General features: G+C 43.6%; 1 protein-coding gene across 2 annotated transcripts in view; it reads left to right on the forward strand.

The window, feature by feature from the left end:
• The window catches only part of HYCC1 (hyccin PI4KA lipid kinase complex subunit 1), a 421,923-nt gene that overhangs the window by 114,137 nt on the left and 294,381 nt on the right, over window positions 1-13,405 (forward strand). For both annotated transcript variants that reach the window (XM_086941769.1, XM_086941768.1), the window contains exon 2: window positions 2,286-2,368. In XM_086941769.1, the coding sequence (XP_086797895.1) occupies window positions 2,318-2,368 (51 nt within the window). In that variant the 5' untranslated portion in view covers window positions 2,286-2,317. The remainder of the gene's footprint in view (window positions 1-2,285; window positions 2,369-13,405) is intronic.

Consider the following 13,405-nt stretch of genomic DNA (forward strand, 5'->3'; position numbering starts at 1 on the left):
TTTTCTTAAATCTGTTTTTTTCCTGTATAGGAGTGGTGGAAATCATTTTTCCATAGTACATCATGGGCATATAATTGCTTAAAATTTCTTAAATTGATTCCTCAATCTTCTGACTCTAAGCAGTTTATGGAACCTACGCTAAACCTCGTTTCCAGTGGACTGAACTCTTGTACAACGGATTAAGCATGTCATCAGCCACAACCACAGTCTTTATAGCGGGCTTCCATTAAAATATTTTGGGTTCCAAAATTTGCAGGCTGGATGGTAACTTATCAGAAATAGGGGAACACTCTATCGACTTAAGTAGTTTCAAATGCCCCAGCATTCCCTTTAGTTGCGTATCGCAAGAGTTTGTTGTCAGTGGAAACCATATTATACCCTAGGATTGTGCCAAAATTCCCTTTACCCATCGATCATGGCTCTCTGATCATCTGCTAAATCTAAGTGATTAGGGAAATCCAGGACACCTTTAGTATCTTTAATAAATATTTGTAGATCAGTTATTCAGGTTTGGTGAATTACTCAAACTTGCTCCTCTCTCTCTATGAACAGACAAGTCAACGCTGTCTCATCTTCTTGCTTCAATATTCTTCGCATGCTCAAAAAAACATTTCGTTGGATCCCCACCGAAACCAGAAAAACGGTCACCCACGCACTGGTCACGAGCCGCCTGGACTACGGAAACACCCTATACGCCGGTACCACCACTAAACTCCAGAAAAAACTCCAACGCATCCAGAACGCCTCAGCCAGACTCATACTAGACATCCCGCGTAAAGACCACATCTCTGGACACCTGAAAAACCTCCACTGGCTCCCCGTTAACAAGAGGATTACGTTCCGCCTCCTAACCCACGCACACAAAGCACTCTACGAACTTGGACCCGAATGCCTCAACTCGCGACTTTCCTTCTACACCCCCTCCCGCCACCTACGATCCTCCAACCAAGCCCTTGCAACTGTACCTCGCATCAACAAAACCACCATGGGAGGCAGATCCTTCTCCTACCTGGCAGCTAAAACCTGGAACTCACTTCCCACCCACCTTCGTCTCACTCAGAACCACCTTACATTCAGAAAGCAACTTAAAACCTGAATATTCGACAAGTAATTCCCCACCCTTCCTCAAGCGCCTTGAGACCCTCTGGGTATGTAGCGCGCTATATAAATTACTTGACTTGACTTGACTTATTTCTGCGCGTGTTGTGCTTGTGTCCAGTTATTTAAATTTGTTGCCTCATGACTGGGAATGACACAAGTTTGCATTCAATCATATGCCGATAATAGGCCCTAATAATGTCCCGTGTAGTAAATGTAACAGTTTCTGGTAACTTAAGAAAACAAACAGATACGGTCATGGCTGAAACACACCTCACAAGTATAGAATTTCCAGGTGTTTGAATACAGGATGTAAACATAATTTTATCAGGATTTAACAAAATTATTGCTGGCAAATAGATCTACAACACATGTATGAGGGATTATGGCCAATGTCTTATGATGCCAACCTGCACTTTGCAGACAGTATTCCATTGCAGAATTCCACTGATTTTTTTGTTTTCCCACACATACATGCATACGTACAAAAAGTATACAATATGAGATTACAATGTGCAGTGACATTTATTTTATTAAGTTTGTTGATTTGCGAACCAAACGTGAATGCTTTTCTCTATTGCAAATAATGTGTTTTTATTAGAAAAATACATCAAAAACCAGATGGGTACAGGTTCAACTGGAAAAGTTCACTGCTATCAAAACAAGTTTTTTGTCCTTTACGACTGCCATTTGCTGAAGGAATAACGTAATATTATAAAACACGTGTAAAATAAGATTATTAGAAAGAAGAAAATATATTGAGCGTTGGCTATTTAGTTTGTTCAAACAAAACGTTTGGTGGAATAAGGTGTTGAGGACTCTAACAAGAAAGAAGTTTTCCTATTGCACCAGTCGCTGGTGTTTTGACTTTTCTCAAAGATTATTTAACAAAAATGAATGTTTCAGACCAAGGTCAGCCTGCAACATTTTTTCTTTTATGCCTAGTAGTGGTAGCTATGAGCTTTAATAGGGTCTCACAAATGTATATCCCGTTTAAAGATGATTATGTGACGAGGATTTAGGCTTAAATTGATCCAAGATGCTTCAAACAGTAAAGTATGTATGTTAGTCTCTGAAATATTTCTGGGGGAAGCACTGTATACTTAGAATACAAAATACAAATTCAGCAAGCATCTTTGGAAGTTGGCCAACAAGATGTTCTAACTCTTGCATTGTTTTCAATCCAGGGTGAAATTTGAAAAGTAGCAGATGTGGGAAAATGCTTGCTGTGGACAAAGGGGTTGTGGAGGAATGGTTGTCGGAATTTAAGGTAACAATGCAACAAATACTTGATTTTATTCAGCAGTGCACAAACTCTATATGATATAATTCGAAAATAAAACTTGTTTTGCTATATTTTCTATTAATAATAGTTATTATTATTGCAATTGAAAAGTTACTAAAATTATAATTCTATCACGTCTCATGTGCTGCACTATGTGAATGTTACTATGCATGGCGATCTCAACTTTCATCTCAAAGACATTCCTTATCCTGATGCCGCTGCTTTGATTGATGCTGTCAGTCATCCACCTAACCCAACTAGGTCGCTTGCCTACCCATCAGGCAGGCCACGAGTTAGATCCTGTCTTCTCTAATGATTCTGATTTGATGGCTAATGCATCTCTTCCCCTTTATTTGGATGGATCACTATGCTGTGCCTTTCAGATCCCAGTAGTTCTTCTTGTGGTCCGGTAACTGTTCATTCATGCTCCAAACTTACTCCAGGGTATTCTACGCTCCCTCTCTGGTTCTAATTAATAATATTTACAAGTCTACGTAGAATTTCAGTGACTGGATTACTCTAGCTTTACTTGATATACGTTTTTGAAAAAAGACCTACTTTTAGGTCTCTGCAACAGCTTATAATATGGTGATCTTCTCAGACCTCTGAAACATAAGTAATGATTTGGCAACTTTTTGTTCTTAAAAGATTGAATCATTTTACTTTAGATTCCCATGTAAAGCCCTTAGTGTCTTGTTACTGCGCTTCCACTCTCTTTTCTGTTTCTGCTCTGAGCTCCCTACAATGTGTCTAGACACGAGAGGCCACACATTTCACATTTGCATGAATACAAAGTGTTCGTTCACGCAATGTTTATTACAGAAAGGGCTGCACAAGTATCTGTGGCCTCTTCTCTGAACTTCAGGGTCAGCGTAATTTGAAAAGGAGGCACACATGTCTTCGTAATTCAGCAGCAGGTGTCCTAATGAGGCTGACTGGCGTAAGGAAAAGAGAGGGGGCCTCCCTGCACGGTACTTAGAGGGGCCCCCTCCGGGCTCAATCAAGAGCTCTCTCGGCCAGTGTGCAGTGCCGAGGGGGCCTCTTGGAGCTAGAGGCCCCCCGCACCGCGGGGGATGCGGGGGCCTGTGTTACGCCCCTGCCTGAACTGCAGTACCTTACTTTGGTGCTTATGGTCAGTTATGTTGCGCCTTACACACAGCATTTGTTTGCCTGTACCTCTGATAAGTGCATTGAATTCTGGTAGATTCGGCACTTCTATATTCGGGTAAGCAAAACGTGGTAATGTGCAAAAAGGCTCCCTTCCACAATAAAATACATCTAGGGGCTGTGAAAGTTTCGACATTAATCAAATGAAGCACCTTCAACTGCAAAAGAGACAAGACCTATACAGATGAAAAAGCATATAAACAGTCACTGAAATTTCAGCAAAAGAATCCTACTGGAGGACAGTAAACGATCCAAGGACGTTGTCCCTTGAAGTAAATAAGTAACATGAAGCGCGTCCTTGCGTGACGCTACATCTGGTGGTTGGGAGATAAAGATACTTGTGCAGCCCTTGCTGTAATAAATATTGCGTGAACGCACATTTTGAATCCATGCAAATGTGCAATGTGTGGCCTCTCGTGCGTAGGCCCCCATGCATTTAGGACCAACCTTTTGCTTCTGCATCATATTTCATACCCAGATCCACGGGCAAAGAGACCCTTGGGTACATGCGATCTCTATACTCCCTGTAGAAAGTGTTTCAGAGTCAATGCATCCTAGATTATCCCTAAAAAGGTCGCTTCCAGTGTGGCAAGAAGCTTTCCCACACTGGTGCAATCATAGACTCCACTCAGCTGCGGGGGAAGAGGTCCATGTTACCCTGCAAAAGCAGACCGGGCTTCGCCTACAGCAAAAGGATTGAGCAGTGGTTTGAACCACCACTCTCTTTCACTACCGTGCTGTCCATGTACTGGAGAATGCATCCTGGACCATTTATGTACTACAGCTGACAGTGTAAAACAGGACCATGCATTAGTTGCATAACCCAGCCCATAAACCATTGCCAATAAATACCTGCGCCAGTCGAATCAACCCCACCCCACAAGTGGGGGCCCACTAGGAAAGAATGCAGTAATTTAAGGTTTCAGGTACAATATTGTTTGCGATTGGATCTGTGTTGGACAGGTCTCAGTGGTGCATAGAGTTGACCCAACTGGCTAGGCATTACATTGAGGAAGCAAGATGAAGGCACAGTATCACAGCCTAGCATCCTTGTATTTGTTAGATGCAACAAAACAGGTTTCTCTGGATTGTACGGATGTTCTCTGAGAGGCCAAGAAAGATTTTACATGCTTTTGCCATCCAAGCATATTAAAGACTCTCTGCATATGGTGACTAACAAGTGGTTTAAGCCACTTTGTCCTTGAAGGCAATGCTTGGCTGCAGAGTGAAAATCTTTTTTTTTTTTAAATGTATTTGTATTTTCAAGACTTACAAAGTCAAATATAAATAAGAAAATTGACTGTTGCACAACAACATCCATTTTCCAGCCTGAGTATATTACAATAGTTTTCAAAGATAGCCATACAACACATGCATTTAATCAGTCTTGTGTGATTTTAAATAGTCGACTAAGTAAAACCAATAATGCCTGGGCCTTGAGCTCGCAGGCAGTTCTTCCTCATACGTCATCAGGGTATCCTTACAGTATGTCAAGTCTACAATCCATTGTTTGATTTATGGAGCACTTGAACCATTCCAACCAAGAGAGATTCTACGCTTCGCCGTTAACAATGCAACTACACAGAACTTTCGCTTAGTAGCTCGTACACTAGGTACCAGTCCCAGTAAGCATGAGCGTATTGTACATTCAATGGGGACACCCACCATATCGCTCAACAGTTTAGTCACCTTCACCCAGTAGTCAGCTACCTTCGGACACCACCATGCAAGATGTATAATGTCTGCTACATCTGAGTGACATCGTTTGCATTTCGAATCCATGCTCAGTCCGTATCTGTGAAGTCGCTCAGGTGTGTAATAGGCCTGTTGTATATATTTATAGTGTAGTATGCGAAGGTTGCCATTAGGTTTTAGCAGGCCTGTAAATGTGCATGTTGTGGCCCATTCCTCTGCTGTCAACGGAATGTCTAGACTAGCCTTCCATTTTTCTAATGCTCTCTCTGTGTTCCCCGCTATTTATTCTTGCAATTTAACATATTATTTAGAAACTATATGCTGTGCTGTGGGGGTTGTAAGCAATAGTTGCAAGGTTGACTGTTGCTGCGGTCCTGCAGGGTATGACGGATACAGTTCCTGTATCAATCTTTGCAATCTGTAATATGTGAATTTGAAAAGCAGAGTCGGGTTACTTATAAATGTCAGCTCATCAAGGGTCCTAAATTTTCCATCCTGAAACAGATCACCCATTGTATCTATACCCACTTGTTTAAGTATGCCCATTCCCACCTTTTCTTGAGTGACCTAAAGTTCTGGATGGTGGTGTAAATGAAGGACAGCTGCATACAGTGGTAACTTGTTCGCTTTCTTCCCCATTATGTACCAAGCTTCATTTGTTGCATCTATTGTGTTTGTCGCGAGCATGCAATGGGGGCCTCCGGTGTGTTAAGAAAGCTGTCAGCGGTATGGGAAGTGCCTCACCTTCTTCTATTGCGACGTGCATGAGGAATAAACTTCGTAATACCAGCAATGTGCATTTTGTGCTTGCGCACATAAGTAATAAAGTAAAAAATCAGGCACTTTAAACCCTCCCTGTGAGTATGGTAAGGTTAATGCTCGCATTTCTATCCTCGCCTGTTTGTCATCCTACGAAACACTTACATCGGCGGCTTTATCGGAATATTATTAAATAAATAAAGACATTTAGGTAAGATTACCATTTTCACTATAACCGCTCGGTCAGCTAGTGAGAGGCAGACAGTTCCATCTTTTTATCTGGTCTTCCAGAACACTTATCGCTGTACCGTAGTTTGCGCGAATAACTAGGTCTGGGTCTCTATGGATCCAGATTCCCAAATATCTTACCGGCTCTGTTTGCCATTCTAATGGGTAATCCATATGTTGTGGGCATGTGGTATCAGTCAGTGGGACAATTTGTGATTTGGACCAGTTTATTTTAAGTCGCGAGTGTAGTCCGAATTTTATATTGTAGTGTAGTTCCTAGTTTCCCACTAGGCCCTGCGCATTGGAATAACATAAACAGTAGTATCAACGTGGAACTGCAGATATTCCAGGCCTCCACTGACTATGCTAAACTTAATTGGGTTGTGTTACCAACTAGCTCAGAGGTCACTGGAAACTTTCTTCTCTGCATAGGAAGTGATCAGCTTCCTTGGCACAGACAAGAAGGGATTCAGTTTTCCAACAACCGTGCAACATGACAACTTTGCTCCTCAGATCAAGAGTCGATCTCTAGGGTCGTGTGAAACAATAGACATAGATTTCACTCAGTCAGTCTAGTGCAGTTTACTTTCACAGTATGTAGAGAATAGAGAGACGGGCGTTTATCAATAAAGGTTAACATTTATTGAACAGTCTTTCTTCTCGTACAAGAGAAATGTATTGCCACAATTGCAATAACTGTTATTATAAAAAGTACGTACAGTAAGATAAGTATTGCGAAATAGAACTGTAAAAGCATTGATATGGTTTCTTAGCCATACAATGGTTAAAAGTAATAAAACATATATACAGTCATATATACATTAGGCTAACATACTCAACTGGTGCTTCTAACTAAGCCTACCCCAGTGTGCCTGACCTAAGCCTAACACGTGAAAGGGGAGTAAGTAAGTAGCTTAAGTTAAGTTGGTTTTGCCAAGGTTTGTTTCAAGAATTCTCGTCTAAGGGTTTAGTCAACACCATACCTCTGAATAGAATGATGGAGGATTGGTATCTCCTTCAGGGGTCTCTCTCGATATCCCAGTCACCCGCGAGGGTAAACCGGAAGCGCCGGGACTGGATTTCTCTGCACGAGAAATGCAGCGGCTTCTCTCTTCAGCGCGTCGAGGAAGGAGGGGTGACAGCGTCCACGGGCAGCTGGGCTGGATGTCTTCGCAGAGGACGGCTGCACGGCTCCTCAAGCGTACTGCACCATAGGTCGCGCTGTAGCGGCGATAATGGTAATCAGCAGCTTCACCACCACAGGATAGCAGGCTGCAGCGACAGAGTGCTAGTTTTTACCAACACAGGGTCATGCAGGCAGCTGGCATCAGCAACAGGCAACGAACTCACAGCTCGTATCTCTCTCAGCTCACATTGCTTAAGGCAATGTTGGTAATATTTATACCTGACAGGTGCCGGGTTTGACGCAAGTTTGCTGGACATAAGACGTCAATTAAAGATGTCACTAGGAAGTGACAGTTATCAGTTGCTCATTAGAGTTCCATTACTAATCAAAACATAGCAAGCGGGGATTTCCAGGTTTGCTAAGTTTTTATCTTGTTGAAGAACTCGGAGTGTTATCTAGGAATATCAGATAGTGACTGCTGCACTGTCATTGCACTAATTGGTCGCAAAGGAAGTAGCAGAGAGTCATGCTGGAATGTGGCTCTGTTCGTGTGAGACCAGAGATGACTTCGCAGAAAATCGCACTTGAACGGTTATGCCAATATAGGGAATAAATGGATTTATAGCCGAATAGGGGCATAAGGTCACAGTATCGATCAGGAACCTAGATAAGCACGCAACACCCACTCCACGTTTACATGTCCATCAAAATTACTAAAACTAAGCAATAAGATGCATGTGTAACATTGCCCACCCCAAAATACATAAATGCATTCGAAATAGGCGTACTTGTAATACATGGAATTTAGGTACTGTACGTTTTTTAAAGCATATCAATCATTCAAAAAATTATTGCATATGAAGTCAATGAATGATTATGCAAAAGGAATTACACATGAAGTATCTCTGACAGAAGAAAGGCGAGATAAATCATCACATAAAAATGCATTGTAATAACATGAGTGCTAGAGGCTGGTGTTATTTTGTTATGTCTCTAGATGTGTTTTTAGAAATAGAAGTGTGAAGCTTCTGTTCTCTAAGAATAGTTTTTACGTTAAGCAAAGAACTGTTCGTGCCAAAAAGGGTCAATATTAGAAAAATTGTCCAAATCAAAAAGTTATTGCTTGAACGGGGAAAAATAGATTTCCAAAGCTCTTGGCAGTTTTTGTTGATCAAAACTGAAGGCCGAATTCAGAGTTCATGGGAACGCTGTGTGTCGGAAAGCTTCTCAAAAGTTATTGTTTCTCTGTGGGTGAGAACATCGTATCAGACAGGCTCTCAAAGAATTGGTCTACAAATTCAGGTGATAGTTCAACCAAATTAGATAGCGCTGTAACTTGGCAGGTGTGAGAATGATTGCTGTCATCGATTTACAAAAGGGGGTGGATTTACAAAAGGGGGTGGTGATGAACAGAGTGTCTGAATTGAGCAGACCACTCTTACCCAGTCCAAAGATCAGGGCTTGATCCATCACCGTTATTTATCTCACTGCCCCATCCCAGCTCAGAATCTGGCTATATGCAAATCAGTCTGTCCCTGGCCCAGTGCATCATGGGAACAGGGCAGACTAAACTACCAAGCCAATTCTTTACCAGAAAGGAGACAAGCTACCGGGGACCGGTTTCTGGCATTTCAGCCTCTTCGGCCCGGCTTGCTTGAATCCTGATGGAGCAGTGAGAAAGGGACTCATGTCTGAGTATACCCTGCCACACCTATAGTGGCCAAAATCGATTTACAAAAGGGGGTGGTGATGAACAGAGTGTCTGAATTGAGCAGACCACTCTTACCCAGTCCAAAGATCAGGGCTTGATCCATCACCGTTATTTATCTCACTGCCCCATCCCAGCTCAGAATCTGGCTATATGCAAATCAGTCTGTCCCTGGCCCAGTGCATCATGGGAACAGGGCAGACTAAACTACCAAGCCAATTCTTTACCAGAAAGGAGACAAGCTACCGGGGACCGGTTTCTGGCATTTCAGCCTCTTCGGCCCGGCTTGCTTGAATCCTGATGGAGCAGTGAGAAAGGGACTCATGTCTGAGTATACCCTGCCACACCTATAGTGGCCAAAATCGATTTACAAAAGGGGGTGGTGATGAACAGAGTGTCTGAATTGAGCAGACCACTCTTACCCAGTCCAAAGATCAGGGCTTGATCCATCACCGTTATTTATCTCACTGCCCCATCCCAGCTCAGAATCTGGCTATATGCAAATCAGTCTGTCCCTGGCCCAGTGCATCATGGGAACAGGGCAGACTAAACTACCAAGCCAATTCTTTACCAGAAAGGAGACAAGCTACCGGGGACCGGTTTCTGGCATTTCAGCCTCTTCGGCCCGGCTTGCTTGAATCCTGATGGAGCAGTGAGAAAGGGACTCATGTCTGAGTATACCCTGCCACACCTATAGTGGCCAAAATCGATTTACAAAAGGGGGTGGTGATGAACAGAGTGTCTGAATTGAGCAGACCACTCTTACCCAGTCCAAAGATCAGGGCTTGATCCATCACCGTTATTTATCTCACTGCCCCATCACAGCTCAGAATCTGGCTATATGCAAATCAGTCTGTCCCTGGCCCAGTGCATCATGGGAACAGGGCAGACTAAACTACCAAGCCAATTCTTTACCAGAAAGGAGACAAGCTACCGGGGACCGGTTTCTGGCATTTCAGCCTCTTCGGCCCGGCTTGCTTGAATCCTGATGGAGCAGTGAGAAAGGGACTCATGTCTGAGTATACCCTGCCACACCTATAGTGGCCAAAATCGATTTACAAAAGGGGGTGGTGATGAACAGAGTGTCTGAATTGAGCAGACCACTTTTACCCAGTCCAAAGATCAGGGCTTGATCCATCACCGTTATTTATCTCACTGCCCCATCCCAGCTCAGAATCTGGCTATATGCAAATCAGTCTGTCCCTGGCCCAGTGCATCATGGGAACAGGGCAGACTAAACTACCAAGCCAATTCTTTACCAGAAAGGAGACAAGCTACCGGGGACCGGTTTCTGGCATTTCAGCCTCTTCGGCCCGGCTTGCTTGAATCCTGATGGAGCAGTGAGAAAGGGACTCATGTCTGAGTATACCCTGCCACACCTATAGTGGCCAAAATCGATTTACAAAAGGGGGTGGTGATGAACAGAGTGTCTGAATTGAGCAGACCACTCTTACCCAGTCCAAAGATCAGGGCTTGATCCATCACCGTTATTTATCTCACTGCCCCATCCCAGCTCAGAATCTGGCTATATGCAAATCAGTCTGTCCCTGGCCCAGTGCATCATGGGAACAGGGCAGACTAAACTACCAAGCCAATTCTTTACCAGAAAGGAGACAAGCTACCGGGGACCGGTTTCTGGCATTTCAGCCTCTTCGGCCCGGCTTGCTTTAATCCTGATGGAGCAGTGAGAAAGGGACTCATGTCTGAGTATACCCTGCCACACCTATAGTGGCCAAAATCGATTTACAAAAGGGGGTGGTGATGAACAGAGTGTCTGAATTGAGCAGACCACTCTTACCCAGTCCAAAGATCAGGGCTTGATCCATCACCGTTATTTATCTCACTGCCCCATCCCAGCTCAGAATCTGGCTATATGCAAATCAGTCTGTCCCTGGCCCAGTGCATCATGGGAACAGGGCAGACTAAACTACCAAGCCAATTCTTTACCAGAAAGGAGACAAGCTACCGGGGACCGGTTTCTGGCATTTCAGCCTCTTCGGCCCGGCTTGCTTGAATCCTGATGGAGCAGTGAGAAAGGGACTCATGTCTGAGTATACCCTGCCACACCTATAGTGGCCAAAATCGATTTACAAAAGGGGGTGGTGATGAACAGAGTGTCTGAATTGAGCAGACCACTCTTACCCAGTCCAAAGATCAGGGCTTGATCCATCACCGTTATTTATCTCACTGCCCCATCCCAGCTCAGAATATGGCTATATGCAAATCAGTCTGTCCCTGGCCCAGTGCATCATGGGAACAGGGCAGACTAAACTACCAAGCCAATTCTTTACCAGAAAGGAGACAAGCTACCGGGGACCGGTTTCTGGCATTTCAGCCTCTTCGGCCCAGCTTGCTTGAATCCTGATGGAGCAGTGAGAAAGGGACTCATGTCTGAGTATACCCTGCCACACCTATAGTGGCCAAAATCGATTTACAAAAGGGGGACCAGCAATGCTCACAGAACGTTGTACCTGGATGATGTTGCTTTTGTCACTCGCTCCACTGTTACCACTTGGCTGTAGTACAGGAGTCTCCACGAATGCCGTCATCAGGATTGGTAGCCGCTGGGGACAACACAATGCGTGAGCCGTTATTGGACTGAGCAAAGTATCGACGTCCAATGGTACTGCTGATGGAAGTGAAAGACAGATGTCCAACACGCATTCATCGCCGCAAAGCATACACCGTAGCACAGGTAAAATGCAATTTTGCCATATCGGTCTGAATGAAAGGAACCAGGTCATGTTTAGATCTCTCAGCCTGGCCAATCCGAGGACGTTAGTTATCCTGTCCCTGTAGCGCATTGCTAGGATTGTCTCTTCCATTCCCATGGGAGCTATGTCTGAGCCGAGGCTTGCCATAACGTAGCAGGATGGTCAAAAATAGAATCCCTGCGATGAGTCCCAAAAATAGTGGAATGCCGCCAAAAATGGAGTGCACGAAATTAGGAAAGATTCCCAAAATTGCCTGGAAGGGTGTTAGCAGTCCCGTAAAGACTGTCTTAAATATGCCTGGGATGCTTGTTGCACTAGACATGTTAAGGAGTTGGCTGAACATTTCTACGAAATGCACGGGGCAATTTGTTGATAAAAGGTCATGAACCTCAGTAGCCGTCCTTGCGACTAGAAGATCATACGTCTCTTTAGATGACATTATAGGCACTGTTGTCTGTAAAAGCACAGATTTCATTTTGCTTAATGTATCAATTCGTATAGAATAGAGATTCAGACGAGGCCAGATGGGAGTCACTATGTCTGGAGGCCCGCTCGGGAACAATGCTTGCATGCAACATTTGACCATGGACGTTACTTGTACTAGATAACTTTTCCTGGGCGCGAGGCCACAGCACCTGTGATCCATTCTAAGAATGTAACTCCCGTTTGCGAGTTGCATAAAGAAGGGCTCTATCTGAGTTGCAGGTGTGACTAGCTGGTGGCATGAAAGGTTGTTTGAATTTCCATCACATGCTCCGTGTAAATTAATACCTTGACACAAAAGTATACCGCTTAGTGAGTGTTTACAGTTGTCACCACTAAGAAATACATTTTTGTCGCTGTCACTATAGCAAGAATGAGTGTATGGTAATTTCCATTCGGATTTTACATATCCCTTACCCAATTGTTCATATTGGCCAGCAGGTATGTACTCAAGGCATTTATGAAATCGGAAAGTTGTTATCGGAATTGTGATAATTCCGTGTATTATCCATTCAATGACAGGACTCTCTGACATTGTCAATGGTAATCTCTCGAGTTTCTCGATGCTCAGGATTGTATAGTCTACTCCTTTCTGTGCCAAACTGATCTGTTTATCAGTAAGGTTAAAACTGTAAAATAATGACGTTGTGTTGATTAAACGCCAAGGCACATAGCCTGAACGAAGATTTTGCAGCGTCCAGCCTAATTCTATAATAGAGCGTAATTGAGACTGGCCATGTTGTAACATTAGCAAATCTCTGTCTATCACATCAAAGGCAGAGGATACAATATTGTCCAAAGAATATATTCTGGAAGACAGAGTCATTAACCCATTGTCTACTACAGAAAGTGATTTCTCCAAATTAATACGATCAATTTCTCGTATTTTTTCAGCAGTTTCAATTTGCTTTACTTTCCAAGCCTCGTTGTAAGCAGCATAGATGCTGGTCGCTATGAAACGCTTTTGACGCTGTTTGCGTGGTCCAAGAATGAAATCGCGCAAATCAGCACCATCTTTTAGTAAAGACAAGTGTTGCTTAATTTCAGCCAGTGTGGACGAAGTTAGCCATTCTAGGCAGAGTTTCCCTACACTGTATGTTGTTATAATCCCTGGATGTTGTCTCTGGGAATATCTAGGGTCT

This window comes from Lissotriton vulgaris, chromosome 10 (genome assembly GCF_964263255.1).
Source record: "Lissotriton vulgaris chromosome 10, aLisVul1.2, whole genome shotgun sequence".
NCBI classification, from domain to species: domain Eukaryota; kingdom Metazoa; phylum Chordata; class Amphibia; order Caudata; family Salamandridae; genus Lissotriton; species Lissotriton vulgaris.